At 43.0% G+C, this 27,665-nt stretch overlaps 1 protein-coding gene across 4 annotated transcripts; it reads right to left on the bottom strand.

The window, feature by feature from the left end:
- Window positions 1–749: 749 nt before the first annotated feature.
- Window positions 750–18,169, bottom strand: cep70 (centrosomal protein 70). 4 transcript variants are annotated; one of them, XM_072379299.1, is made up of 16 exons: window positions 18,116–18,169; window positions 17,193–17,654; window positions 16,948–17,071; window positions 15,560–15,740; window positions 15,215–15,390; window positions 15,052–15,102; window positions 10,514–10,634; window positions 10,353–10,441; window positions 10,205–10,282; window positions 6,312–6,387; window positions 6,090–6,236; window positions 5,861–6,007; window positions 5,609–5,777; window positions 5,432–5,540; window positions 5,286–5,365; window positions 750–984 (listed from the first exon to the last, which is right to left on the bottom strand). In XM_072379299.1, the coding sequence occupies exons 2-16, from the start codon at window positions 17,440–17,442 to the stop codon at window positions 914–916; spliced, it is 1,869 nt and encodes a 622-aa protein (XP_072235400.1). In that variant the 5' UTR covers window positions 17,443–17,654; window positions 18,116–18,169; the 3' UTR covers window positions 750–913. The 4 variants fall into 4 exon arrangements, 3 of the variants coding, with proteins under 3 accessions (XP_072235400.1, XP_072235401.1, XP_072235403.1); XM_072379300.1 differs by having other exon boundaries at window positions 10,514–10,610; XM_072379302.1 differs by lacking the exon at window positions 10,205–10,282.
- Between the last annotated feature and the right edge of the window lie 9,496 nt (window positions 18,170–27,665).

The raw sequence follows: 27,665 nt of genomic DNA, 5'->3' as shown, positions 1-27,665 counted from the left end.
TGCAGGCGCTGCATGTGCTGCAGGGGCTGCATGTGCTGCAGGGGAGAACATGAGCACACTGAGCACAGTGACCTGGAGCACTCTGCAGGAAGTGAACATGTAAAAAAGAAAAAGGAACACATTAACTGCCTTTTTCTATACCCACTTAATCCAACTCAGAGTTGTGGGGGGGGAGCTGGAGTCTAACCCAGCTGTCATTGGGTGAGAGGCAGCGTACACCTGGACACGCTCACACTCAGCCGGAGAACCCGGAGAGAACCCAGGCAGACAGGGGGAGAACATGCAGATCCACACAGACAGAACCAGCCGGGAGTTGAACCATGAACCCTCTGCTGTGAGGCCACGGTGCTGTGGCCCTGAACACATTAACATAATAAAATCAAATATTAGTAACAAACAAAAGGGCTTTTAGTAGCTCGGGTTAGCTACTACACATGCCACGCTTCATTGGTGAACTTCCTCACGGTAGGAAATGACACCTTGGCACGATCTGTATCATTTGTGCTCAGTCTTTAAATACGGAGCAAAGTTCCAGAATGTTTGACTGAGCAGCTGGAATGCCAGCACTACCCGGTGTATTCAACCATTCAGCCCCCAAAAGTCTGTTGGATGGAGCAGATGTAATGGACCTGTGGCTGTGCTGTGATAGATATGTGAGCTGCGAGCCGTCAGCCGCGAGCTGGGAGCTGCGAGCTGCTCACAGCTCCCAGCGACTGGATGTCCAGCTGCGAAAACCACACACAAAGAAGTTGCAAACACCAAAATCTACTGACTTTATTGATAATTGTCTTACAGAAAACAAAGCCTGATGAGCTCCACTCACTGCTGGTTTGACATTCTGAGCACATGACATGAGTTTTATTCACATGAAAGACCACACACACACAGCACTTGGGTCAGCCACAGCAGCAGGTCACGCTGTTTGTTGTCGAGTCTGTTTCAAAGACTTCAGGGCAGGAAGGAGGTCGTCCAGGTGACTCACACCTGTAACAGAGCGCAGCGTCAGTCATGTTGGAGGGAGAAAACAGCACAGGAGGCGCTGCGCTGCTCTGCCGTGGCGTGCACCCGCTCATGGACTTCACCATGGGGGGGACAGCGCAGCAGCGCTCCTACGCCTGTTACGCTGATGATCATGTGACCTGATTGGACCACAGACATCTGCCCTGCAGACAAGTTTAAAGTGTACGTTTCTGTGAGCTGTGCCCATTTTTGTCTCCTGAGCGCAGCATCCTCGGTGAAAATAAGCGTGTTCACACTAATATGAGCTGAGCTGGAGTCATTGGCCTCAGGACTCTTCTCTGTGGCTTCAGGAAGCAGACACCCTCTCTATCTTTAAGATTCAATTCAATTCAATTCAATTCAATTTTATTTATATAGCGCCAGATTACAACAATTGTCATCTCAAGGCACTTAAGTAATATAGTCCAATTCAAGCCAATTGGAATTCAATTCATTGTAATCATAATCCAATTAATTCATATAGAGCTAATTAAAAAAATTAATATCCTAGCTAAGGAAACCAACAGATTGCACCGAAAGTTGTCTTCAGTCCAATCTCCCGTCCTGAGCCTGAGGGACTGTGGAAAGGAACGACTCCCTTTAACAGGAAGAAACCTCTGGCAGAACCAGAACCAGGAAGAAACCTCTGGCAGAACCAGAACCAGGAAGAAACCTCTGGCAGAACCAGAACCAGGAAGAAACCTCTGGCAGAACCAGAACCAGGAAGAAACCTCTGGCAGAACCAGACTCAGGAAGGGTGGCCATCCGCCTCGACCAGCTGGGGTTTGAGAAGACAGAAAAGAGGGAAAAGAGGGGGGAAAAACACCATAACGCCATTCAAAGGATATCTGTTGGAACAGGGAAACATAGGTTAATAACCACAATAATGTCACATGTACATAAAATCAATTTTGAAATTAAACAGGGGGAAAAAGAGAGCAAAGTGAGGAAAGGTGTGACAGATGAGGTCCCCCAGCAGTCTAAGCCTATAGCAGCTTAACTATGGGATGTTTCAGGATTACCTGAGCCATCCCTAACTATAAGCTTTATCAAAAAGGAAAGTTTTAAGCCTAATCTTAAAAGTGGAAAGGGTGTCTGCTTCCCGGACATTTACTGGCAGCTTATTCCACAAGAGAGGGGCCTGATAACTGAAGGCTCTGCCTCCCATTCTACTTTTAGAGACTCTGGGAACAACAAGTAAACCTGCAGTTTGGGAGCGAAGTGCTCTGTTAGGAAAATATCTTACAATGAGATCTTTAAGATATGATGGAGTTCGGTCAGTAAGAGCTTTATATGTGAGGAGAAGAATCTTAAATTCTATTCTGAATTTAACAGGGAGCCAATGAAGAGAAGCTAAAACTGGAGAAACATGATCTCTCCTGTTAGTTCTCATCAGAACTCTGGCTGCAGCATTTTGGATCAGCTGGAGGCTTTTCAGAGAATATGTGGGACAGCCCAATAATAAGGAATTACAGTAGTCCAATCTTGAAGTAACAAATGCATGAACTAGTTTCTCTGCATCACCCTGAGACAGGATGTTCCTGATTTTAGCAATATTACGAAGGTGAAAGAAGGCAGTCCTAGAAACCAGTTTTATATGTGCGTCAAATGATAAATTCTGGTCAAAAATAACTCCAAGGTTCCTCACTGTAGAACTAGAAGCCAAGGAAATACCATCTAGAGTAACTATATAACTAGACAATTTCTCCCTGAAGCGCTCAGGTCCAAAGAGAACAACTTCAGTTTTGTCTGAATTTAAAAGCAGACAGTTCTGAGTCATCCAGGTCTTTATGTCTTTAAGACAGGCTTGTAGCCTGACCAACCTGTAGGTTTCATCTGGTTTCATAGATAAGTACAGCTGAGTATCATCAGCATAACAATGGAAATTTATGCCATGCTGTCTGATAATGTTACCTAATGGAAGCCTGTACAAAGTAAAAAGGATCGGTCCAAGCACAGAACCCTGAGGAACTCCATGACTTACTCCAACGTGTGAGGAAGATTCCTCATTTACAAGAACAAACTGGAATCTATCAGATAAATATGACTTAAACCAGCCTAATGCAGTTCCTTTAATCCCAATAACATGTTCAAGTCTCTGTAACAGAATGCTGTGATCGATCGTATCAAATGCAGCTCTGAGATCCAACAGGACAAGAAACAAGTCCACTATCAGAGGCTAAGAGGAGATCATTGGTAACTTTCACCAGTGCTGTTTCTGTGCTCTGATGCACTCTGAATCCTGACTGAAACTCTTCAAACAGATTATTTCTATGTAAATGATCACAAAGTTGAACTGCAACTATTTTTTCAAGAACTTTGGACAAAAAAGGGAGATTGGATATAGGTCGATAATTAGCCAACACTTCTGAATCAAGAGTAGGTTTTTTAAGTAAAGGTTTAATTACAGCAACCTTAAAAGTCTGAGGTACATATCCTATCAACAAAGACCGATTGATCAAATCCAATATGGAAGTGTCAATTAAGGGGAAAACCTCCTTGAACAGTCTGGTTGGGATTGGGTCTAACATACAAGTTGATGGTTTAGAAGAGACTATTGCTGTTGTTAGCTCAGAAAGATCAACTGGACAGAAGCTGTCTAAATACAATTCAGGTTCGAAAGATACTTCTAAAGCTGCTCTACTTGATGATACATCAGTGATAATAGTGGGAAGGATTCCATTAATCTTCTCTCTGATAGAAACAATTTTATTGATGAAGAATCTCATGAAATCATCACTGCTGAGAGTTAAAGGAATACATGGCTCAACAGAGCTCGGACTCTTTGTCAGCCTGGCAACAGTGCTGAAAAGAAACCTGGGATAATTCTTATTCTCTTCTATCAACAATGAATAATAAGCAGTTCTAGCTTTACGAAGTGCTTTCTTATACGTTATTAAACTATCTTTCCAGACTAATTGAGACTCTTCTAAATTAGAGGAACGCCACTGTCTCTCCAGCTTTCTTGCAGTCTGCTGTAATGCACGCAGCTGTGAATTATACCAAGGAGCCAACCTCTTCTGACTGATTACCTTCCTTTTCAGAGGGGCAACATTGTCCAGTGTTGTACGCATTGAAGCTGTAGTGCTGTCAACAAGAGAGTCAAGTTCTACTGGAGTAAAATTTAGGTAGCCATCCTCTGTCATATCAGCACATGGCAGTGAAGAAAAGGATGATGAAATCAACTCTTTAAATCTGGTTACAGCATTCTCTGACAGACACCTTCTATATGTAGAATTCTTCTCAGAAACCGTGTAGTCAAGTAATGTAAATTCAAAAGTTATTAAAAAATGGTCAGACAAGACAGAGTTATGAGGGAACACTGTTAAGATCAGGCTCAAACTCTCCTTTCTGATAAAGCTTATAGTTAGGGATGGCTCAGGTGAGCCTGAAACATCCCATAGTTCTGCTGCTATAGGCCCAGCCTGCTGGGGGAGCTCCCATGATGCACCTCTCCTCCCTCCATCATTGCTGTCATTAACTTGTGTTTCTCTCTCTCAGCAGGTGTCTCTGGCCTGGTGTTACGCTGCTTGTTGTCCCCTCTTTCCTGTCCTCTCAGCCCCAGCTGGTCCAGGCAGATGGACCCTTCCTGGTTCTGGTTCTGGTTCTGATGGAGGTTTCTTCCTGTTAAAGGGAGTTTTTCTCTCCAGTCGCCTCGTGCAGCTCAGGACGGAGGATGGATTATGATTGTATTACAATGGATTGGACTGTATATTTGAAGCACCTTGAGATGACATTGGTTGTGATTTGGTACCATGTGAATAAAACTTAATTGTATTTCACACTGCCAGGTGTTGGTGGGGTTTCAAATGGGCGTGTGTGCAGCAGGAGGCAGAAAGCAAAAGTTCCTGCAGAGCTCACTTAATGCCTCAAACTGTAAAACTGATCCTGGAACTACACAGGGAGCAAACCGTGCATCTGTCCTCTGTAAAACACGCACCTCCCGAACATATGAAGTGAAGACGAGGCCGTGCAGTGTCACATAACTGATAATGAATCTATTATCAGCAGAACCAAACTCTGTCGCTGCTGTCCCCCCACACTGACAAGTCTGAATGACGGAAGGATTGGGGTTAACATCACAAAGCTGACACTTTCCCTGCTACTGAAGGCCCGTAGTTCAGCCACACTATCCTCAACCTGCGGCATCAAGTGCAGTGAACCCTGCTGAAGACAATGTTCCACAGCTCAGCTGCACACGTGATTTCCACTCCGCACAGAACAACGACAAAGCCTAAAAAGACTGTCAGACATCTTGGACTGAAACATGAAGGCCAGCTGTTTACCTAGCGTGTGCAGAACATCTGTGATGAGGGCATGGAAAGCAGGGAAGAACTCGTCATGCTGCTTCACTTTGATGATTATGCTGGAAAAGAGAGCAGAACATGTTTGTCTGCTCCTGTCCAATACGAAGAAATGTTGCTCCTCTAACCTGTCAATGTCAGCGTCTCCCAGCAGACGATGGAAGCCTGCAGTGTGTTCACTGGAGGAAACCACTCTGGCCACCTGATTCACCACCTGAGCAGGAGGAACTCTGCTGTCTGACACAAAAGCAAACATTTCAGTCCCGTTCTGTGGGCCCACCCCCCCGAACAGACAGCACCTTTACCTAAGTCCAGAACATCTCTGAGGCTCCTCATGGCGTTGCTCATCTCTCCCAGTCGGGTGTAGACCTCGCTCATGCGTGGGTAGACCCCGCTGAGGGAGTGGACATCAAAGAGCTTCTGGAAATGAGACACCATGGAGGCCAGAGTGTATGGAGTGGGGCTCCGGAGCTCCTAACAGAACAACAAGCAGCGACTGTGAGGACTTACAGGAACGCCCCCATCCCCACTGCTGTGAAATCAGTGTAAAGATCCACCTGCTCCTCCTCAGCGGCAGCGCTCTCCAGCATGGCCTCCACCAGCAGCATCGTGTCCTCCACCTTCACTGCTTCAGCAGTGTCCCCGGCTCCTGGATGCCCCGGCATCAGTCTGACACACAGTTTGTTCACGCTGCGCTGAAGGTCCTGAACACAGACACACACTGTTACTCTGTCCAAGGCACAGCAGGTGGAGGCACCGTGGCTGCGAGCTGGAGCCTCAACGGACCTGCAGCAGGTGGAGCTGCTGGGCCCACTGCTCCAGTGTTGGGAGCAGAGCCTGAAAGTCAGCCGGCTCCAAGCCATTAGTGGAGAGTCTGCAGAGTCTTAACGGAGCGTTGGGATTGGTCACAACGGCACTGATCTCAGTCAACAGCTGGAAAGCAGGAGAAGGGATCCGGTTGGACGTGTCTCAGAAATCAGGGAGGCCTGAGAAGATGAGCACACTTACGTGGTGATAGTGGAGACACAGACTGGCTTCACAGGAAGGGTCGCTGATGTCCTGGTCTTCTGCAGGCAATCTGAATCTGGAAAAGTGTTTGGTTCTGACATGAGTACTGTAGCGCTAGCATCTGCACACTTCATCGCTAGTTTCAGAGCTCCCGACTCAGTGTGATGAGGACAGCGATGAGCCAAATCTACGCTTCAAAGCCAGGCATCATCAGACCCACAGAGCAGTGAAGGCACCTTCCTGCAGGCTGCTTTTATTTGTGACAGTCTCCTCGCACACTGCTCCCCGAAGTGAACAGTTCACCGACTAATCCTGCTGTACAACCTCAAGCAAACAGATTAAACACATTTCCCACTCTTTTGAATCTCTGATTCTCAGTTTCTCCCAAAGTGGAAATCACAGAAACCTCTTGTGTTTGTTGTTGTGTATCGTCCACCTGGCCCTTATTCTGAGTTTCTGTCTGAATTCTCAGAGTTTTTATCCCAGTTAGTGCTGAGTACAGATAAAGTCATTGTAGTGGGTGACTTTAATATTCATGTAGATGTTGAAAATGACAGCCTAAATATTAACTTTAATTCTATATTAGACTCTATTGGATTTTCTCAAAGTGTTCACAGACCTACTCACTGCCTTAATCATACCCTTGACCTTGTGCTGACTTATGGCATTGAGAGTGAACAGTTAACAGTGTTCCCTCATAACCCTGTCTTGTCTGACCATTTTTTAATAACTTTTGAATTTACATTACTTGACTACATGGTTTCTGAGAAGAATTCTACATATAGAAGGTGTCTGTCAGAGAATGCTGTAACCAGATTTAAAGAGTTAAAGAGCAGCTTTAGAAGTATCTTTAGAACCTGATTTGTATTTAGACAGCTTCTGCCCAGTTGATCTTTCTGTGCTAACAACAGCAATAGTCTCTTCTAAATCATCAACTTGTATGTTAGACCCAATCCCAACCAGACTGTTCAAGGAGGTTTTCCCCTTAATTGACACTTCCATATTGGATTTGATCAATCGGTCTTTGTTGATAGGATATGTACCTCAGACTTTTAAGGTTGCTGTAATTAAACCTTCACTTAAAAAACCTACTCTTGATTCAGAAGTGTTGGCTAATTATCGACCTATATCCAATCTCCCTTTTTTGTCCAAAGTTCTTGAAAAAATAGTTGCAGTTCAACTTTGTGATCATTTACATAGAAATAATCTGTTTGAAGAGTTTCAGTCAGGATTCAGAGTGCATCATAGCACAGAAACAGCACTGGTGAAAGTTACCAATGATCTCCTGTTAGCCTCTGATAGCGGACTTGTTTCTGTGCTTGTCCTGTTGGATCTCAGTGCTGCATTTGATACGATCGATCACAGCATTCTGTTACAGAGACTTGAACATGTTATTGGGATTAAAGGAACTGCATTAGACTGGTTTAAGTCATATTTATCTGATAGATTCCAGTTTGTTCTTGTAAATGAAGAATCTTCCTCACACATCGGAATAAGTCATGGAGTTCCTCAGGGTTCTGTGCTTGGACCGATTCTTTTTACTTTATACATGCTTCCATTAGGTAACATTATTAGACAACATGGCATAAATTTCCATTGTTATGCTGATGATACTCAGCTGTACTTATCTATGAAACCAGATGAAACCTACAGGTTGGTCAGACTACAAGCCTGTCTTAAAGACATAAAGACCTGGATGACTCAGAACTGTCTGCTTTTAAATTCAGACAAAACTGAAGTTGTTCTCTTTGGACCTGAGCGCTTCAGGGAGAAATTGTCTAGTTATATAGTTACTCTAGATGGTATTTCCTTGGCTTCTAGTTCTACAGTGAGGAACCTTGGAGTTATTTTTGACCAGAATTTATCATTTGACGCACATATAAAACTGGTTTCTAGGACTGCCTTCTTTCAGCTTCGTAATATTGCTAAAATCAGGAACATCCTGTCTCAGGGTGATGCAGAGAAACTAGTCAATGCATTTGTTACTTCAGGACTGAACTACTGTAATTCCTTATTATTGGGCTGTCCCACATATTCTCTGGAAAGCCTCCAGCTGATCCAAAATGCTGCAGCCAGAGTTCTGATGAGAACTAACAGGAGAGATCATGTTTCTCCAGTTTTAGCTTCTCTTCATTGGCTCCCTGTTAAATTCAGAATAGAATTTAAGATTCTTCTCCTCACATATAAAGCTCTTAATGACCGAGCTCCATCATATCTTAAAGATCTCATTGTAAGATATTTTCCTAACAGAGCACTTCGCTCCCAAACTGCAGGTTTACTTGTTGTTCCCAGAGTTTCTAAAAGTAGAATGGGAGGCAGAGCCTTCAGTTATCAGGCCCCTCTCTTGTGGAATAAACTGCCAGTAAATGTCCGGGAAGCAGACACCCTTTCCACTTTTAAGATTAGGCTTAAAACTTTCCTTTTTGATAAAGCTTATAGTTAGGGATGGCTCAGGTAATCCTGAAACATCCCATAGTTAAGCTGCTATAGGCTTAGACTGCTGGGGGACCTCATCTGTCACACCTTTCCTCACTTTGCTCTCTTTTCCCCCTGTTTAATTTCTCAAATGATTTTATGTCCATGTGACATTATTGTGGTTATTAACTTGTGTTTCCCTGTTCCAACAGGTATCCTTTGAATGGTGTTATGGTGTTTTCCCCCCTCTTTTCCCTCTTTTCTGTCTTCTCAAACCCCAGCTGGTCAAGGCGGATGGCCACCCTTCCTGAGTCTGGTTCTGCCAGAGGTTTCTTCCTGGTTCTGGTTCTGCCAGAGGTTTCTTCCTGGTTCTGGTTCTGCCAGAGGTTTCTTCCTGGTTCTGGTTCTGCCAGAGGTTTCTTCCTGGTTCTGGTTCTGCCAGAGGTTTCTTCCTGTTAAAGGGAGTCGTTCCTTTCCACAGTCCCTCAGGCTCAGGACGGGAGATTGGACTGAAGACAAGTTTCGGTGCAATATGTTGGTTTCCTTAGCTAGGATATTATTTTTTGAATTGGCTCTGTATGAATGAATTGGATTATGATTACAGTGAATTGAATTCCAATTGGCTTGAATTGGACTATATTACTTAAGTGCCTTGAGATGACAATTGTTGTAATTTGGCGCTATATAAATAAAGCTGAATTGAACTGAATTGAAACATGAGCTGGTTGAGGTGCTGGGCGTTTGAATGTGGACAATAACTGGGCCAACAGCAGCTTGTGAGATGTGTCTGTGAAGCAGGTGGCTGAAGGAAGCTAGCTGTGCTGTAATGTGAGAGGCCATTTGTTGTGACTGGGTGCTATATAAATAAACTGAATTGAATTGAGTCGATGATGTGAGTGCACTGTGAATTGTGAATGAAGGACTCGTCCCCGGCAGGTTGCGTTTATGTGAATTAAGACGATGATCTTGGAAACTGGAATCCTGGATACGTAGTTCAGCGAGTCGGGTGTAGTCAGAGGACGTAAAGCATCCCCTCATGGTGATGTCTCGGTGCCAAAGGCCAACCTTTACTTTACAGAAGGGTGATAACCCAGGGACCAAGGCACACAAGTAGTCATTAATTGTATTTGAATATTATTTTCCCTAAATAAGGAACAGACGGATACTGATGATGGATTTGACCTGAGAGCAAAAACGTTTGAAGGTGGAATCAATAAGTATCCAAACATGTATTCCGTGTTCTCATATATGTGTTAATATCATTATTATATCTTCTTGGAACTCTTTGGAGTTACGTCAGCTTCCTCTAATTCCCTGAATGAACTGAAATGTTTCTCATCACATATTCTGTCCATAACAATGCCACATTAAATATGTGACATAAAAAGAACAAAATGACTCAAAGTTTAGGCATCATAACAGTGGAGTGGATTACCTGACTGACGGACAGGGTCATCATCACACTGACATGCACTGACCTGATGTTACTGTGTTTGTTTGACCCCTCCAAGCGGCGCAGTTTGTGTTTGTAGAACTTTACGTCTTTAAGGGTCGGCCTGCACACAAACCGTCTGCATGAAGACGAGCATGACAGTGCAGGATAATCATATTTAGACAAACACACACCTTGCGTCCAACTCCTGCTTCAGTCGATGGACTTCCCTCTTTAGCTCCTCCTCCTGACAGCGGCTTTTCTTTAGTTGGTCCTGGTACGTCTTGGAAGAAATAAGAGTTACTCTCTGCTCTATGGAAAATCAACTCTAAAAATGAAAAGTTTGGGACATTACCTTGAGAATGGTTTTGAAAGATGGAGTAATGGCAGTGGCCGTCTTCTCCCGCTCTTTGGGTGCCTCTGCTTCTCCCCTGGCAGCTCTAGGATCAGCTCTAGGATCAGATGTAGGATGAGATCTAGAATTAAATGTAGGATCAGCACTAAGATCAGATGTAAGATCTGCTCTATGATCAGGTGTAGGATCAGATCTGGAATTAAATGTAAGATCTGCTCTATGATCAGGTGTAGGATCAGATCTGGAATTAAATGTAGGATCAGCTCTAGGATCAGATATAGGATCAGCTCTAGGATCAGATGTAAGATCGGCTCTCGGATTAAATGTTGGATCAGATCTATGATTATCTCTAGGATCAGATGTAAAATCAGTTCTAGGATTAAATGTAGGATCAGATGTAAAATCAGCTCCAGGATCAGATGTAACATTGGCTCTAGGATCAGATGCAAGATCAGCTCTAGGATTAAATGTAGGATCAGCTCTAGGATCAGATGTAATATCAGCTCTAGGATTAAATGCAGGATCAGATGTAATATCAGATCTATGATCAGCTCTAGGATCAGATGTAAAGATCAAATGTAGGATCAGATCTATGATCGGCTCTAGGATCAGATGTAAGATCGGCTCTAAGATCAGATGTAAGATCGGCTCTAAGATCAGATGTAAAATCAGCTCTAGGATTAAATGTAGGATCAGCTCTAGGATCAGCTCTAGGATAAACTCTAGGATCAGATGTAGGATGAGATCTAGAATTAAATGTAGGATCAGCACTAAGATCTGCTCTATGATCAGGTGTAGGATCAGATCTGGAATTAAATGTAGGATCAGCTCTAGGATCAGATATAGGATCAGCTCTAGGATCAGATGTAAGATCGGCTCTCGGATTAAATGTTGGATCAGATCTATGATTATCTCTAGGATCAGATGTAAAATCAGTTCTAGGATTAAATGTAGGATCAGATGTAAAATCAGCTCCAGGATCAGATGTAACATTGGCTCTAGGATCAGATGCAAGATCAGCTCTAGGATTAAATGTAGGATCAGCTCTAGGATCAGATGTAATATCAGCTCTAGGATTAAATGCAGGATCAGATGTAATATCAGATCTATGATCAGCTCTAGGATCAGATGTAAAGATCAAATGTAGGATCAGATCTATGATCAGCTCTAGGATCAGATGTAATATCAGCTCTAGGATCGGCTCTAGGATCAGATGTAAGATCGGCTCTAAGATCAGATGTAAGATCGGCTCTAAGATCAGATGTAAGATCGGCTCTAAGATCAGATGTAAGATCGGCTCTAAGATCAGATGTAAAATCAGCTCTAGGATTAAATGTAGGATCAGCTCTAGGATCAGATGCAAGATCGGCTCTAGGATCAGATGTAAAATCAGCTCTAGGATTAAATGTAGGATCAGCTCTAGGATCAGATGCAAGATCAGCTCTAGGATTAAATGTAGGATCAGCTCTAGGATCAGATGCAAGATCAGCTCTAGGATTAAATGTAGGATCAGATCTATGATCAGATGTAAAGATCGGCTCTAGGATCAGATGTAATATCAGCTCTAGAATCAGATCTATGATCAGCTCTAGGATCAGATGTAAGATCGGCTCTAAGATCAGATGTAAGATAAACTCTAGGATCAGATGTAAAATCAGTTCTAGGATTAAATGTAGGATCAGATGTAAGATTGGCTCTAGGATCAGATGTAAGATCAGCTCTGGGATCAGATGTAATATCAGCTCTAGGATTAAATGCAGGATCAGATGTAATATCAGCTCTAGGATCAGCTCTAGAATCAGATCTATGATCAGCTCTAGGATCAGATGCAAGATCAGCTCTAGAATTAAATGTAGGATCAGATCTATGATCAGCTCTAGGATCAGATGTAATATCAGCTCTAGGATTAAATGCAGGATCAGATGTAATATCAGCTCTAGGATCAGCTCTAGAATCAGATCTATGATCAGCTCTAGGATCAGATGTAAAGATCAAATGTAGGATCAGATCTATGATCAGCTCTAGGATCAGATCTATGATCAGCTCTAGGATCAGATGTAAAGATCAAATGTAGGATCAGATCTATGATCAGCTCTAGGATCAGATGTAATATCAGATCTATGATCAGCTCTAGGATCAGATGTAAGATCGGCTCTAAGATCAGATGTAAGATCAGATGTAAGATCGGCTCTAAGATCAGATGTAAGATCGGCTCTAAGATCAGATGTAAGATCGGCTCTAAGATCAGGTGTAAAATCAGCTCTAGGATTAAATGTAGGATCAGCTCTAGGATCAGATGCAAGATCGGCTCTAGGATTAAATGTAGGATCAGATCTATGATCAGCTCTAGTATCAGATGCAAGATCAGCTCTAGGATTAAATGTAGGATCAGATCTATGATCAGATGTAAGATCGGCTCTAGGATCAGATGTAATATCAGCTCTAGGATCAGATCTACAATCAGATCTATGATGAGCTCTAGGATCAGATGTAAGATCGGCTCTAAGATCAGATGTAAGATAAACTCTAGGATCAGATGTAAAATCAGTTCTAGGATTAAATGTAGGATCAGATCGAGGATCAGATGCAAGATCAGCTCTATGATCAGATCTAGAATCAGATCTATGATCGGCTCTAGGATCAGATGTAAGATCGGCTCTAGGATCAGATGTAAGATCGGCTCTAGGATCAGATGTAAGATCGGCTCTAGGATCAGATGTAAGATCGGCTCTAGGATCAGATGTAAGATCGGCTCTAGGATCAGATGTAAGATCGGCTCTAGGATCAGATGTAAGATCGGCTCTAGGATCAGATGTAAGATCGGCTCTAGGATCAGATGTAAGATCGGCTCTAGGATCAGATGTAAGATCGGCTCTAGGATCAGATGTAATATCAGCTCTAGGATCAGATGTATGATCAGATGTAAAATCAGTTCTAGGATTAAATGTAGGATCCGCTCTAGGATCAGATGCAAGATCAGCTCTAGGATTAAATGTAGGATCAGCTTTGGATCAGATGCAAGACCAGCTCTATGATCAGGTGTAGGATCAGCTCTGGCATTATATGTAGGATAAGATGTAGAATCAGCTCTAGGATTAAATGTAGGATCAGCTCTAGGATCAGATGCAAGATCAGCTCTAGGATTAAATGTAGGATCAGATCTATGTTCAGCTCTAGGATCAGATGTAAAGATCGGCTCTAGGTTCAGATGTAATATCAGATCTATGATCAGATCTGGGATCAGATGTAATATCAGATCTATGATCAGCTCTGGGATCAGATGTAAGATCGGCTCTAAGATCAGATGTAAGATAAACTCTAGGATCAGATGTAAAATCAGTTCTTGGATTAAATGTAGGATCAGCTCTAGGATTAAATGTAGGATCAGATCAAGGATCAGATGTAAAATGAGCTCTATGATCAGGTTTAGGATCAGCTCTGGCATTATATGTAGGATCAGATGTAGAATCAGCTCTAGGATTAAATGTAGGATCAGCTCTAGGATCAGATGCAAGATCAGCTCTAGGATTAAATGTAGGATCAGATGTAAAGATTGGCTCTAGGATCAGATGTAATATCAGCTCTAGGATCAGATGTATGATCAGATGTAAAATCAGTTCTAGGATTAAATGTAGGATCAGCTCTAGGATCAGATGTAATATCAGCTCTAGGATCAGATCTACAATCAGATCTATGATCAGCTCTGGGATCAGATGTAGATCGGCTCTAAGATCAGATGTAAGATAAACTCTAGGATCAGATGTAAAATCAGTTCTTAGATTAAATGTAGGATCAGCTCTAGGATTAAATGTAGGATCAGATCTATAATCAGATCTATGATCAGCTCTAGGATCAGATGCAAGATCAGCTCTAGGATTAAATGTAAAGATCGGCTCTAAGATCAGATGTAAGATAAACTCTAGGATCAGATGTAAAATCAGTTCTAGGATTAAATGTAGGATCAGATGTAAGATCAGCTCTACGATCAGCTCTACGATCAGAACAACAGACCAGAACAGTCTTTTCTTGAGCTCCATTTCAGTCAGAGTATTCAATCATCTCGGCTAATTCTGCTGCCTTTGATTTGGACATTGACGTTTGGAACGTTGTCCTTAAACTAAACTAACTCCAAGTTAGAACAGCATTTTAGTTTTCTACGTTCAACCCTTTTATACTGAAAATAAATATAATTTCATTCATTGTCCTCAACTTATCTGAGGCAGGGTCACAGAGGCAATACTTCCCAGCATGTCCACCTGAGTTATATGGAACTAGGAACCCCCCGTTTCACTGTGTTTTTAATGGAATGCCTTGGTTTAATTTAGTTATAGCACTTTGGTGTAAATTCTTGTTAGTTTTATTCATAAAGGACTTTTACAACAGAAGCTGACATTAACAAAAGATCGAAGACGAACAACTTTTACATTTTCTCTGCAGAGCACAGTTTTCTCTCTCTGTGAGTGGAAATCTGATAATAAAGTGCTGCAGGTGGAGCTTGATAAAGTAATAGAATTGAGAATAAAGTCAGCAGTATTTACCTGAGCTGATCTGTGATCCTGGCTTCATAGAAGTCGATCACATCCAGCACCCTGCAGACACAGCAGCAGTGAACTCAGGACTCTTGGGTGTGATGTCACGCTCTGAATGTGCACGGTTAACACAGTGAGCCGAAACAAAAAGGGGACGGTTTCCCAGCCTTACTGTTGATCTGCTGCAGAGCTCTGCAGGCATACTTTCTTGCAGATGTTCTGGAAAGTCCAACTCTGCCGAGCCAATCGCTGTTCTTCTTCTCTGACAGTGAAATAGAGTTTCCTCTGCAGCTGAGCTGCTTCCTCCTTCTGTTTCAATAGTTTATGTTCCAGCATCTGACACCGTTTCTAAACAGGTCAAACAGAGGGGCAGTCATTGTACTACATGGTATTTATGTGAGCAGCCGGGTTATCCTGACCAAAAAGTTGGTTATGTTTGTGTTAACGTGCTTATCTGCTAAATATGAACTATCATAAAGCTCAATGTGAGAAAAAGAAGTTCGAACCCATCAAACACCTGTGACTCTGCCTTCTCCTGCTGCAGCTGCTGGCTGGAACTGTGCTGCTGGGCCGCCTTGCCCAGGTAGCGGTCCTCCAGGTCCTGAACTCTGGTCTTCACCTGGTCCAGCAGACCCTCCAGCTCTGTGACCCTCTGAGACTGCTGAGCTGCTCGGCTCATGTGCGTCTGAGCCTCCTCTCTAACAACACAGACACACACACACCAACACTTGCCTCATGTCAAAGTGCAAACTTTGGCTTAAACTGTCTTCAGCTTTTCATCTTCAGTGTGGTCCACAGTTCTATCAGCTGCAGTTAGTGAAAATGGATCAGAGATGTGTGCTGCGCAGCTGGAACAGTACTCCAGCTCCATGTCACCTGCCTGCAGCTCATACCTGCACGGAGCTAAATCCTGAGACAGCCATCTGATGCTGGTGATAAGATAGGAGGACAGGTGGTCCACACAAAACCACATCTACATTATTAAACACCCACACTCATACCAGACACATGGACACTACAAAAGCTGCTCTGACTTCAGTGAGGGTTGTTTTCTACATTCCAGCAGGACAGAGATGACATGGAGGCTATTCCCTCAAAATGTCCACAGGGTTAGGTACACAAAGCCGAGCCTGCAGAGTCATTTGTGGTTAAATAACGAAGTGTGCAGCGACTGATTCTAACATGAAATGAGAGTGACTTGCCTGGCCATAAAGGGCTCAGTTTTTTAAGGACATTGAGACAAAAAGAAGAAAATAATTTCACCATAACCATATTTTGCATTCTGGCAGGTTTTAGGTGTGACCACAGTCAACTAAGCTGGGCTTAGCTTATGGAAACTGAGCCGAGACATTTCTTAATAGTAAGAAGCATCTCCATACCACATCTATATTTACTGGTGGCTGCAGAAGCTCTGGGCATATTGTGTTTTTCTTTACATATTCTAGAGACTTTTCTGTGAAAACACAGCAACAAAACAGATGACTGTGGACTTTAGGAACTCTATGTCCACCCTGGGAGAAGAACTAAGGTGGTGGAGGACTACAAAGGAGTTTACTGTACTTCTGAAGGACACTTAGGCCCTTCAGTGTCTGCACCAAGATCTTTCCTGTCTTCCATCAGCCTGTGGTTCAATCTGCTTTGCAGCAGCCAGAGACACTGAACAAACTGATCGAGAAGGCTGGCTCTGTGCTGGGGACTGCTCTGGAGCTGATGGGGTTGATGAACATAAAGGACTACATTGCCCACTGATGCTTGATCCAATCCTCTGCTGAGAAATGTGTGAAAGTGCCTCCTGTTTTCAGTACGGTTTCTGAGGAGAACTACAAATGATCTGCAGATTAAACAGTGAGTGAGGCTGGTACATTGTGTAAGGAGATGTTGTGCAGCTTTCATGGCTGGACGTACTTGAGTTGGTTGTTGGACTTGACCAGCTCCTGGATGAGAGCCTGCCTTCTCTCAGAGTCCGTCAGCATCGTCCTCAGAGTGCTCCGCACCTCACCAGCTGACTTCTTGTCGAGCAGGACCAAATCTACTTGCATGTGCATGCAAACCAGAGAGGTATCACAATGAAGGGAGGTTGTTCTTTCAATTCTGCAAACTTCCAATAGTTCAACTAAAGAAGCAGGACAATAACTACCACGAGTCCTCACCTGAAAGGTTCTTATTCTCAACTGGGTCTGCAAAAAACACTGGCTTAAAACCATGACGCTGCAGAAGTTTGTTCACATCGTCCCACTCCACCCGCTCCTCCTGCAGCACACAACCACCATCAGTGTTCACACAAAGCACATCTGCTGCACATACCTGGGGCTGGAGCTCTACCTGGAACTGCCTGTAAGTCCACAGATAAACATAAGTCTTTTCTCTGGAGTGTAGAGAATGTGCCGTCCTGGCAGCCATAGCCACTCTGAAAAAGAACTTCCTCCTAAAGCAGCGTTTGAGCTAACATTCGCAGGGTGCCTTCCTTGAATGGTGATCAGATGAGGTGCCTGTTACAGCTCAACAATGAATGAAAGATGATCCTCCCCCCCCCCCCCCCCCCTTTACACACAAGCCTCAGCTGTTTTTGGACTCCAGACTCTTCATTTCATGGAACTTACCTGCTTCATATTCTGCAGGAGAAAACAACGAGCACAGCGTTAATGACAGAAAGAACTTCTACACAGCACAGTTTTCAGCGACAGCATGCAACAAAAACCTGATACATGACAGAACTATAAACGTGGCGGCTTTCAGGGAAATTCTGCTGACGACAAGCAGCTTTTAATTAACTGGATAAAGTCTCTTTAAGTTAACAGAAAACACATTTCATATGGACGTATCTGACTAAGCTTAACACTCCCACCTATCAGGAGCTAAGCTGACGTTAGCATCACAAACGAAGGCAGACAACATGAAGCAACAGGGACTTTCTTTGGAACATCTGTCACCGGTTGTGTCGAAATAAAGGCGGATTATTTTCTTATGGGGAATAAACGACTGATACCCGAGGACAAAACACGAGTTAACGCGCTCCTCTGTAGCTAATGAGCTTGACTTTAAACATTAAACAGTTCATTTCATGATAATTTACCAGTTGTTGATTCCAGAAACAAAACAGCGAAGATGCCTCTTCCGTCATTCAAACTGTGCAGTGACGTGATCATGGTTAACCAATGGAAAGTGACTATTTTAGTCATTGACCAATCAGCTTACAGAAGGCCGTGCTCCTTCAGAGACACAAAGAATAGACTCCGCATCGACCGCTACTGCCTCTTGGCGCAGACGAGCCGTGGGGCCGCCATCTTGGACCGGTCACCTACAGTCGTCCGCCGATTTGCACAGGAATACAGTGCTCTGGCATCTTAAATACTGTGCTGTCTATGGGTGGGATAACCGGTCCAAGATGGCGGCCGTATTTCTCACGCCCCAGCGGTCGATGCGGCGTCTACTCTTTATAATGTATATGTGCTCCTTTATTCAACGTATAACACCACAAGATAGCGGTAGAACTACTCACCCATAGACATTATAAAGATATTCTTTATGTACTTATAAAGATATTCTGTACATGTCTATGTACTCACCCGTTACCTAGACACCGTTGCTTGAACTGCCAAGGATGCCGATACAAGTTATGTAAGATAAGCAGTCAAAAATGATCAGTAAACATTCACAAGAAAAAGTCATATGTATGTATTCCAAGATGTATTGGAAACAATATTCCCCGACATGTATAAATAGAATAGAATAGAGTAGAAAATACTTTATGCACAACCTGTATTACTACTAATACACTGAAGGATAGTATTACGACCAATGAAGAAGAAGTTGACAAAACATTAGAGCATAGGTGTTAAACTCTGGCCCGCGAGGCAATAACAGGGGCCTCATGTACAAATGGTGTACGCAATTTTTCACATCAACGATCAGATGTATCAAGAGCGAAATGACCGTGGAAATGTGCGGTGCCTCACGCCAACTTCAGGGCTGTCGTACGCACTTTTCTACAGCTGCTGATTCTTTGGCGACACTTAGAGGTGATGCTGGGAAACTGTTATAATAAATAAATGTGAACATTTTGTCCTCAGAATGAGTGATGTGCACATCTGAGACACATGAACAATTAACAATGATGAACAATTAACACACCCATGTGTCCCAAAGTGGTGCAATGCATACTATTAAAAACAATTACTGTTTTAGTGGTATTGGAAGACATTGTAAATGGTGCAATTCGAAGAGAGCGTGAGTTCAGAGACTGAGAGGATTTGCTGGCACATGATGACAACTGGCTCATCAGCTGTTTTGAGGGCAATCCTCCTGGAACTGTGCGCAGAGCTGTGGCGTTGGAGCGCAACACAGCGAGGAGCCATGCGCTGTTTGTGCCACAGGTGATGTGCACACTGGGGTTTAAGCCAGTGGTTCTCAACCTTTTTGAGTTGCAACCCCCAATTTAAACCCCCCCCCCCCCCCCACACACACACACACACACACACATACATGCACACTACACTAAACAACGCCCGATCAATACGCCTTATACGTCGCATTTACATAATCAGACAAGCACTTCTGATATGAACTCACTTCAGCTATTAGTTTCTTTATCATTTTATTTTGAAACACATTGGGATTTTTGGAAAAACATGAAGTAGCATCAAGAGGCTAACTTTCCGAGTAACAGACCGACAGTGGTCGCAACATCCCATCATTTTGTGGTTAAAATGTACCTAAACAAATAACGAAAACTTTATTTTCTTTTTAATGAAATAAAAACGATAACCGCGCGTGCTAAACTAACAAAACACAGTAGAAAAACAGCCCATGCTTAATTTTAAACACCTATGTTTCTGAGAGCTTAAACATGAAAAATAACAACGTGTTGGTCAAAGCAGAAAAGTTTTTCTGCAACTATTTAATGTGATGGCTGGGCCTGCTGTTTGAACAGAGCAGCTGCATTCTTGGCTTTATGTTAGACACGGCCACGCGAAGATCACTCTCGACTCTGAGGAGTCGTGATCTGTATTTGTTTTTCATGTGTGTCAGCGCAGAAAATGTATTTTCGCACAGATATGTGGCTGCAAATGGACACAGGACATCGGTTGCAGCTTTTGACAGTGCTGCGTACTCCGTTGCTACTGACAACCAGAACTCTTCCAGTGTGCATGCAGAGAAAGCAGTCTGTAATGTGCGATCAGAGGAGAGATCTAGCAGGGCGTCCTGCAGCTCTGATGACAGGTAATGAAAGGCTGGCGTAACCAGTCATACTTTTCCGGCGTGTCATCATTTGGGAAGTACTTGTTGAAACTTTCACGAAGGTTCCTGAGGTGAGAGGCAATAATTCCTTTCAAAGTTTGAATGGTTATGTCGTAACTCTCCATGAAGTCATCAAGCTCAGGGAACATTTCAACACTTCCCCCTTCCACTCGCACAGCCCACCGCTCCAGCTTTCTCTTAAATGCCGTGACCTTATCAGAGAGAATAAGGACATTTGTGTTTGAGCCTTGTAGGGACAAGTTTAAGCTGTTTAGTTTGTCAAAAATGCAGGCTAAATATGCGAGGCTCGCGACCCACTTTGGCTCAGTCAGATAGTCAGCAAGGGGAGAATTACAGTCTGATAAAAATATGCGGACCTCCTCACGCAGTTCAAAGAGCCTTGTTGAAACTTTGCCATGAGAAAGCCACCTGACCTCTGTGTGAAAGAGAAGCGCTTCGTGTTCTGATCCCATTTCATGACAGAGTGTGGAAAAGAGTCTGCTTTGCAGTGGCTGTGATTTAATAAAATGAACCATTTTAACTGATGTTTGGAGAACGTCACGAAGCTCTGGCTCGAGACACCTGCCAGCAAGTGCTTCCCTGTGGATCATACAGTGCAGAAATTTCACATGGGGGGCAGAAAACAACTCTCTGTTTGAAATGATGTAATTTAATATGAATGTAACAACGCTTACTTTCATAATGTTTAAGTTTGTGTTCTGTGATTTCAGACTGTCTATGAACGCTTTCTGCAGCCGCCGCTCCTGCTGACAGCAGACCGAGGAGAAAAAAATGTCTTTGCTCTGATGTGTGAACGGCAGACATGAGACTAGTGGACAGGTTCTTAGTTGTGGTTTTGGTGTAGCCTCGTTACGACCGACAGTAACTGCTTTTGAGTAATAAAATGCCTGTTTAAGACCAGCCGCTTGTCCTCCTTCTAACGTCCAGTCGGAAGCTACATTAATTTCGTGCTTTTATGTTTTTCCAAAATGATTTGGCGACCCCCAGAAATCATCTCGCAACCCCAATTGGGGTCGGGACCCCAAGGTTGAGAATGGCTGGTTTAAGCAACCGGGGCATTCCAGAGGGAGCCGGCCAACCGATTGGGACTGTGCTAGTCCACCCTGAGCCGAGCCATGCCAGCCGAGTGGGACGGAATTATCTGCATCTCAGTAGGTATATCACATTCCCACAATGCAGGCCAACATGGTAGCGCATTTTGAAGCGAGAGCCGGTTTTCCTAATGTAATCGGAGCTATCGACTGCACACACAGTGCTATAAAAGCACAATCACATGATGAATCTGTATATCAACAGGACACATTTTCATTCCAATAATGTACAGATCGTGGATGTGAAGTGGAGACTGGCTGCCCACCGCCAAAGTGTGGCCAAAACAGCCGGGGGAGGCTGTTTGAACAGTTCATTCAATTCATTTGAATTGAACTGAATTAGAATTGAATCAAAATGAAAATGTTTTCTCCTGTGTTTAGACACACGGTGGTGTGGTGGTTAACCGTGGCCTCACAGTGAAGGGGTTCCAGGTTCAACTCCCAGCTGGGGCCTTTCTGTGTGGAGTTTGCATGTTCTCCCTGTGTATGCGTTGGTATTGCAGCTTCCTCCCACCGTCCAAAAACATGCATGTTAGATTAACTGGTGTCTCTGAAATTGTCCTTAGGTGTGAGTGTGTTTGTGGTTGCTTGTCTCTGTGTGGCCCTGTGAGCCCACCTCACAGCCATGCATGTCAATGAAGTGGTCCCAGTAGAGTGCCTGTGTAGAAATCCCTCCATTACCTCTCCTATAGCTGCAAGTAGCCACATAACAGAGCTATGAGCTAACAGAGCTATAGTACATGTTCATTCATTCATTCTTCTTAAAGTATTGGTGAAATAAAGACAGATAATGCCTTATTTAGAGGCTGCATCCTCTAAGCCCTGTTCACTCCGTTATATGGATCTCCAGTTATCTAAATATCTTCCGAAGGACGCCGACTTTCACCAAACTGTTCTCGGTGAGTAGATGAACGTATTTCATGCCAGAAATAAGGTTTAAAAATACCAGAGTTCCCCTTTAAGATATGATGGAGCTCGGTCATTAAGAGCTTTATATGTGAGGAGAAGAATCTTAAATTCTATTCTGAATTTAACAGGGAGCCAATGAAGAGAAGCTAAAACTGGAGAAACATGATCTCTGCTGTTAGTTCTCATCAGAACTCTGGCTGCAGCATTTTGGATCAGCTGGAGGCTTTTCAGAGAATATGTGGGACAGCCCAATAATAAGGAATTACAGTAGTCCAATCTTGAAGTAACAAATGCATGAACTAGTTTCTCTGCATCACCCTGAGACAGGATGTTCCTGATTTTAGCAATATTACGAAGGTGAAAGAAGGCAGTCCTAGAAACCAGTTTTATATGTGCGTCAAATGATAAATTCTGGTCAAAAATAACTCCAAGGTTCCTCATTGTAGAAATAGAAGCCAAGGAAATACCATCTAGAGTATCTAGATAACTAGACAATTTCTCCCTGAAGCGCTCAGGTCCAGGTCATTACCACCACAACACTATCTTTGTACGTTACGTGCACTGTTTTAACGTGCTTGCTTTCAGCTTCGTGTTGTGGTAATATTTCATTCATAAGGGTAATTCGAGTTGATGTTAGTCATGACTTTACATTTCCCTAACAATTACAAATCAGATAATAAGAGCCAACTGACAGATTGAACAATGGCATGAAACAGGTCAGCAATTAAATTGATTAGTATGCTTCACTATGTATGTATTACAAGCAAATACATTTCATTTTGTACCCAAAAGCTGGTATTTCAGCTGAGCCATGAACAGATATTTCTCCAACATAATAGAACAGTGTAGCAGGAGGAATTGAAGCCCAAAGCTGCCTGGAAGATATGAAATTGATCTAAGATATTATGATATGCTTTGGTAACATAAAGGGCAGTAACATACACACAACCTAACTGAGGTAAATTACTCTATTGACAGAAGAAACATTCCCTTGAGAGAGGTTAACAACCATGAGTGATCTCCAAAGCAAATGGTTCCAACTTGAAGCTGCTGCATTAAGATGAACTGTAAATCTTGACAATCTGACATTTCCAGTGACTGGTGTGAGTGTGGCGCACAGCGTCGCCTTGTGTGATGGGTGTAGCTTTCTTACATCCAGATAGAAAAGGTCATCATCATTTATTAACAGGTAGATAAGGGCGGAAAGCTTGGCTACTCACTGTGTCCCTGCTCACATCAACTCCACTAAGCAGAAAATTAAAATGGAAATTTAGGCCCTGAAAGAGTCAAGGGTCTCATTGACCTGTACTGTGTGATTTATGGCAGGTGACTGCTTCACCTTCATGATGCCTGAACCACTGAGCTCATTCAGTGCTCCAACTCATAAGCATTATGTTCAAAATGCAGAGTCGGTGCTGCTCTTACTGATGTGAATAAAGTCCAATTCATTCATACAGAGCCAATTAAACAAATAAAAAGGTGCAAAGCAAACGAAACTTCACTTCCATTCAGTTCCCAAACCTGAGTGTGCACGAGGTGACTGTGGAGAGAAAAAGGAAGTAACCACCATTAGAACCAGGACCAGGAAGGGCAGCCATCTGCCTCAACCACCTGAGGTTTGAGGGGAAATTGGCTCCGTATGTATGAATTGGATTTGATTGGATTAAGATTAGATTTCAATGAATCGGACTGTATCTTTGAAGTGCCTTGAGATGACCTTTGTTGTCATTTGGTGCTTGATAAATAAAGTGAGTTGAATTGAAATCAGGTTTTGTAGTGGCGATGGAGAACAACACAGGACAGAAACTGGTACGGGTGGTGAAGCAGGTTCCACCTCACAGCAGATCAGTTGTTTCAGCTTCATCTGACATCGCATGAGTACCTGCTACCCTCACTAAGTATGAACAAGAGGAAATTAGGAAAATGAAAACCTTACAAACTAAAGACGAAAACGGCAGCTGAACAAAAAGATGCTGACTAATTGTGACTGTAGGGTTTGACTGAGAGGTGGAAGGAGGAAGCTTGACTAAAGACTTCACCTGGAGCTTGATTTTCACTTTGCTCAGCAGTAAGGTGACAGGCTCAGTGCAAAGGTGCACTGTTGAGGACAAAACAGTGAAAAAAATAGAAAAAAAGGGAAACAAACTGTTCAAAATGAACCTGCTGTAAATGAACAATTACATGACCACAAAGCTATAGGGCTCTAGCTCTGCTGCGTCTCAGGCCCAAGCTGTTCACGCCCCTCCTCCTACTGCAGGCTTTATACTCAAAGCCCCTCCTACATACATTCATACAACACAGACACATTTATACACAAAACATTTACACGACTATAAAATCACTCATAAAACTGTCATGATGGTGAAATATTCAGATTTCCTACATTTCTAAATTTTCCAAAACGGTATCTTGCTCCAACACCAGGAACACCCCCATGTAATGCCTTACTCATTGCAGTCCGTGCTGCTGCTCTGTAGAGGCACTGCGACACACCCAGAGATGGGCAGTGAAGCCTTGAAAGTCATTGAGGCTTTCTTTCTTTTGTACTGAAAATGAGTTGGAGCACTGAGGCTTCGCTGTGAGGAGGAACAGTGACACCTGATGGCAGGCTGGAATAACAGCAGCTGTTTCAGAATTTGAACAAAGCACAAACAAAAAACATCATTGGTTCAATCCTAAATGTGTGCAGTAAAGCTCATTAAAGCTGTGTGTTCATTGTTCATTCATTTGAAGTTATACACAAGCTTTAGCTATGTGGCTTCCTCATGTTTTGTGGGGGGAAGCCAGAGTAACTGCAGAGAACCCCCGCATAAACGGGGAGAACATCCACACTCCACACAGAAACAGCCAGCCGGGACTCAAACTGGGAACCCTCTTGCTGTGAGGTGACCACCTAACAACCACACCAGCGCGCAACCCATAAAAGTAAATATTAGCGATTAGACTTCACGCAAAGTAAAAGAAAAAACATAATTCAGGGCTGCACGGTGATGTGGTGGTTAGCACTGTGTATGTGTGGGTTCTCTCCACTACTCTCCCCGGGTACCCAAGGTGTGAGCGTGGATGGTTGTGTGTCTCTGTGTGGCCCTGGATGGACCTGTCCAGGTGTACCCTGCCTCTCACAGCTGGGATAGGCTCCAGCCCAAGATACAGGGTGGACAAACTGGGGACAATGCCTCAGATATTAGCTACAGTTGTATTAACAAACAGATAAAACAAGTATTAAAGGACAACTACACTGAGGGAGAACTAGTAAAGGCGTGCCTGAGGCGACTGTGGAAAGGAACGACTCCCTTTTAACAGGAAGAAACCTCTGGCAGAACCAGAACCAGGAAAGGTGGCCATCCGCCTCGACCAGCTGGGGTTTGAGAGGACAGAAAAGAGGGAAAAGAGGGGTAACAGATGAAGTCCCCAGCAATCTAAGCCGATAGCAGTTTAACTATGGGATGTTTCAGGATTACCTGAGCCATCCCTAACTATAAGCTTTATCAAAAAGGAAAGTTTTAAGCCTAATCATAAAAGTGGAAAGGGTGTCTGCTTCCCGGACATTTACTGGCAGCTTATTCCACAAGAGAGGGGCCTGATAACTGAAGGCTCTACCTCCCATTCTACTTTTAGAAACTCTGGGAACAACAAGTAAACCTGCAGTTTGGGAGCGAAGTGCTCTGTTAGGAAAATATCTTACAATGAGATCTTTAAGATATGATGGAGCTCGGTCATTAAGAGCTTTATATGTGAGGAGAAGAATCTTAAATTCTATTCTGAATTTAACAGGGAGCCAATGAAGAGAAGCTAAAACTGGAGAAACATGATCTCTCCTGTTAGTTCTCATCAGAACTCTGGCTGCAGCATTTTGGATCAGCTGGAGGCTTTTCAGAGAATATGTGGGACAGCCCAATAATAAGGAATTACAGTAGTCCAGTCCTGAAGTAACAAATGCATGAACTAGTTTCTCTGCATCACCCTGAGACAGGATGTTCCTGATTTTAGCAATATTACGAAGGTGAAAGAAACGCAGTCCTAGAAACCAGTTTTATATGTGCGTCAAATGATAAATTCTGGTCAAAAATAACTCCAAGGTTCCTCACTGTAGAACTAGAAGCCAAGGAAATACCATCTAGAGTAACTATATAACTAGACAATTTCTCCCTGAAGCGCTCAGGTCCAAAGAGAACAACTTCAGTTTTGTCTGAATTTAGAAGCAGACAGTTCTGAGTCATCCAGGTCTTTATGTCTTTAAGACAGGCTTGTAGTCTGACCAACCTATTGGTTTCATCTGGTTTCATAGACAGGTACAGCTGAGTATCATCAGCATAGCAATGGAAATTTATGCCATGCTGTCTGATAATGTTACCTAATGGAAGCATGTACAAAGTAAAAAGAATCAGTCCAAGCACAGAACCCTGAGGAACTCCATGACTTACTCTGGTGTGTGAGGAAGATTCTTCATTTACAAGAACAAACTGGAATCTATCAGATAAATATGACTTAAACCATCCTAATGCAGTTCCTTTAATCCCAATAACATGTTCAAGTCTCTGTAACAGAATGCTGTGATCGATCGTATCAAATGCAGCACTGAGATCCAACAGGTCAAGCACAGAAACAAGTCCGCTATCAGAGGCTAAGAGGAGATCATTGGTAACTTTCACCAGTGCCGTTTCTGTGCTATTATGCACTCTGAATCCTGACTGAAACTCTTCAAACAGATTATTTCTATGTAAATGATCACAAAGTTGAGCTGCAACTATTTTTTCAAGAACTTTAGAGAAAAAAGGGAGATTGGATATAGGTCGATAATTAGCCAACACTTCTGAATCAAGAGTAGGTTTTTTAAGATTAGGACTGGGTCTAAAATACAAGTTGATGGTTTAGAAGAGACTATTGCTGTTGTTAGCTCAGAAAGATCAACTGGGCAGAAGCCGTCTAAATACAAATCAGGTTCTAAAGATACTTCTAAAGCTGCTCTACTTGATGATACATCAGTGATAATAGTGGGAAGGATTCCATTAATCTTCTCTCTGATAGAAACAATTTTATTGATGAAGAATCTCATGAAATCATCACTGCTGAGAGTTAAAGGAATACATGGCTCAACAGAGCTCGGACTCTTTGTCAGCCTGGCTACAGTGTTGAAGAGAAACCTGGGATTATTCTTATTCTCTTCTATCAATGATGAATAATAAGCAGTTCTAGCTTTACGAAGGGCTTTCTTATACGTTATTAAACTATCTTTCCAGACTAATTGAGACTCTTCTAAATTAGAGGAACGCCACTGTCTCTCCAGCTTTCTTGCAGTCTGCTTTAAAGCAGCTGTGAATTATACCAAGGAGCCAACCTCTTCTGACTGATTACCTTCCTTTT

The sequence above is a fragment of the Leuresthes tenuis genome, unplaced genomic scaffold (genome assembly GCF_036924035.1).
Source record: "Leuresthes tenuis unplaced genomic scaffold, fLeuTen1.0.hap1 SCAF_1, whole genome shotgun sequence".
Lineage (NCBI taxonomy): Eukaryota > Metazoa > Chordata > Actinopteri > Atheriniformes > Atherinopsidae > Leuresthes > Leuresthes tenuis.
Note: the sequence above shows the minus strand (reverse complement) of the source record. Positions and strands in the feature narration are given on the sequence as shown.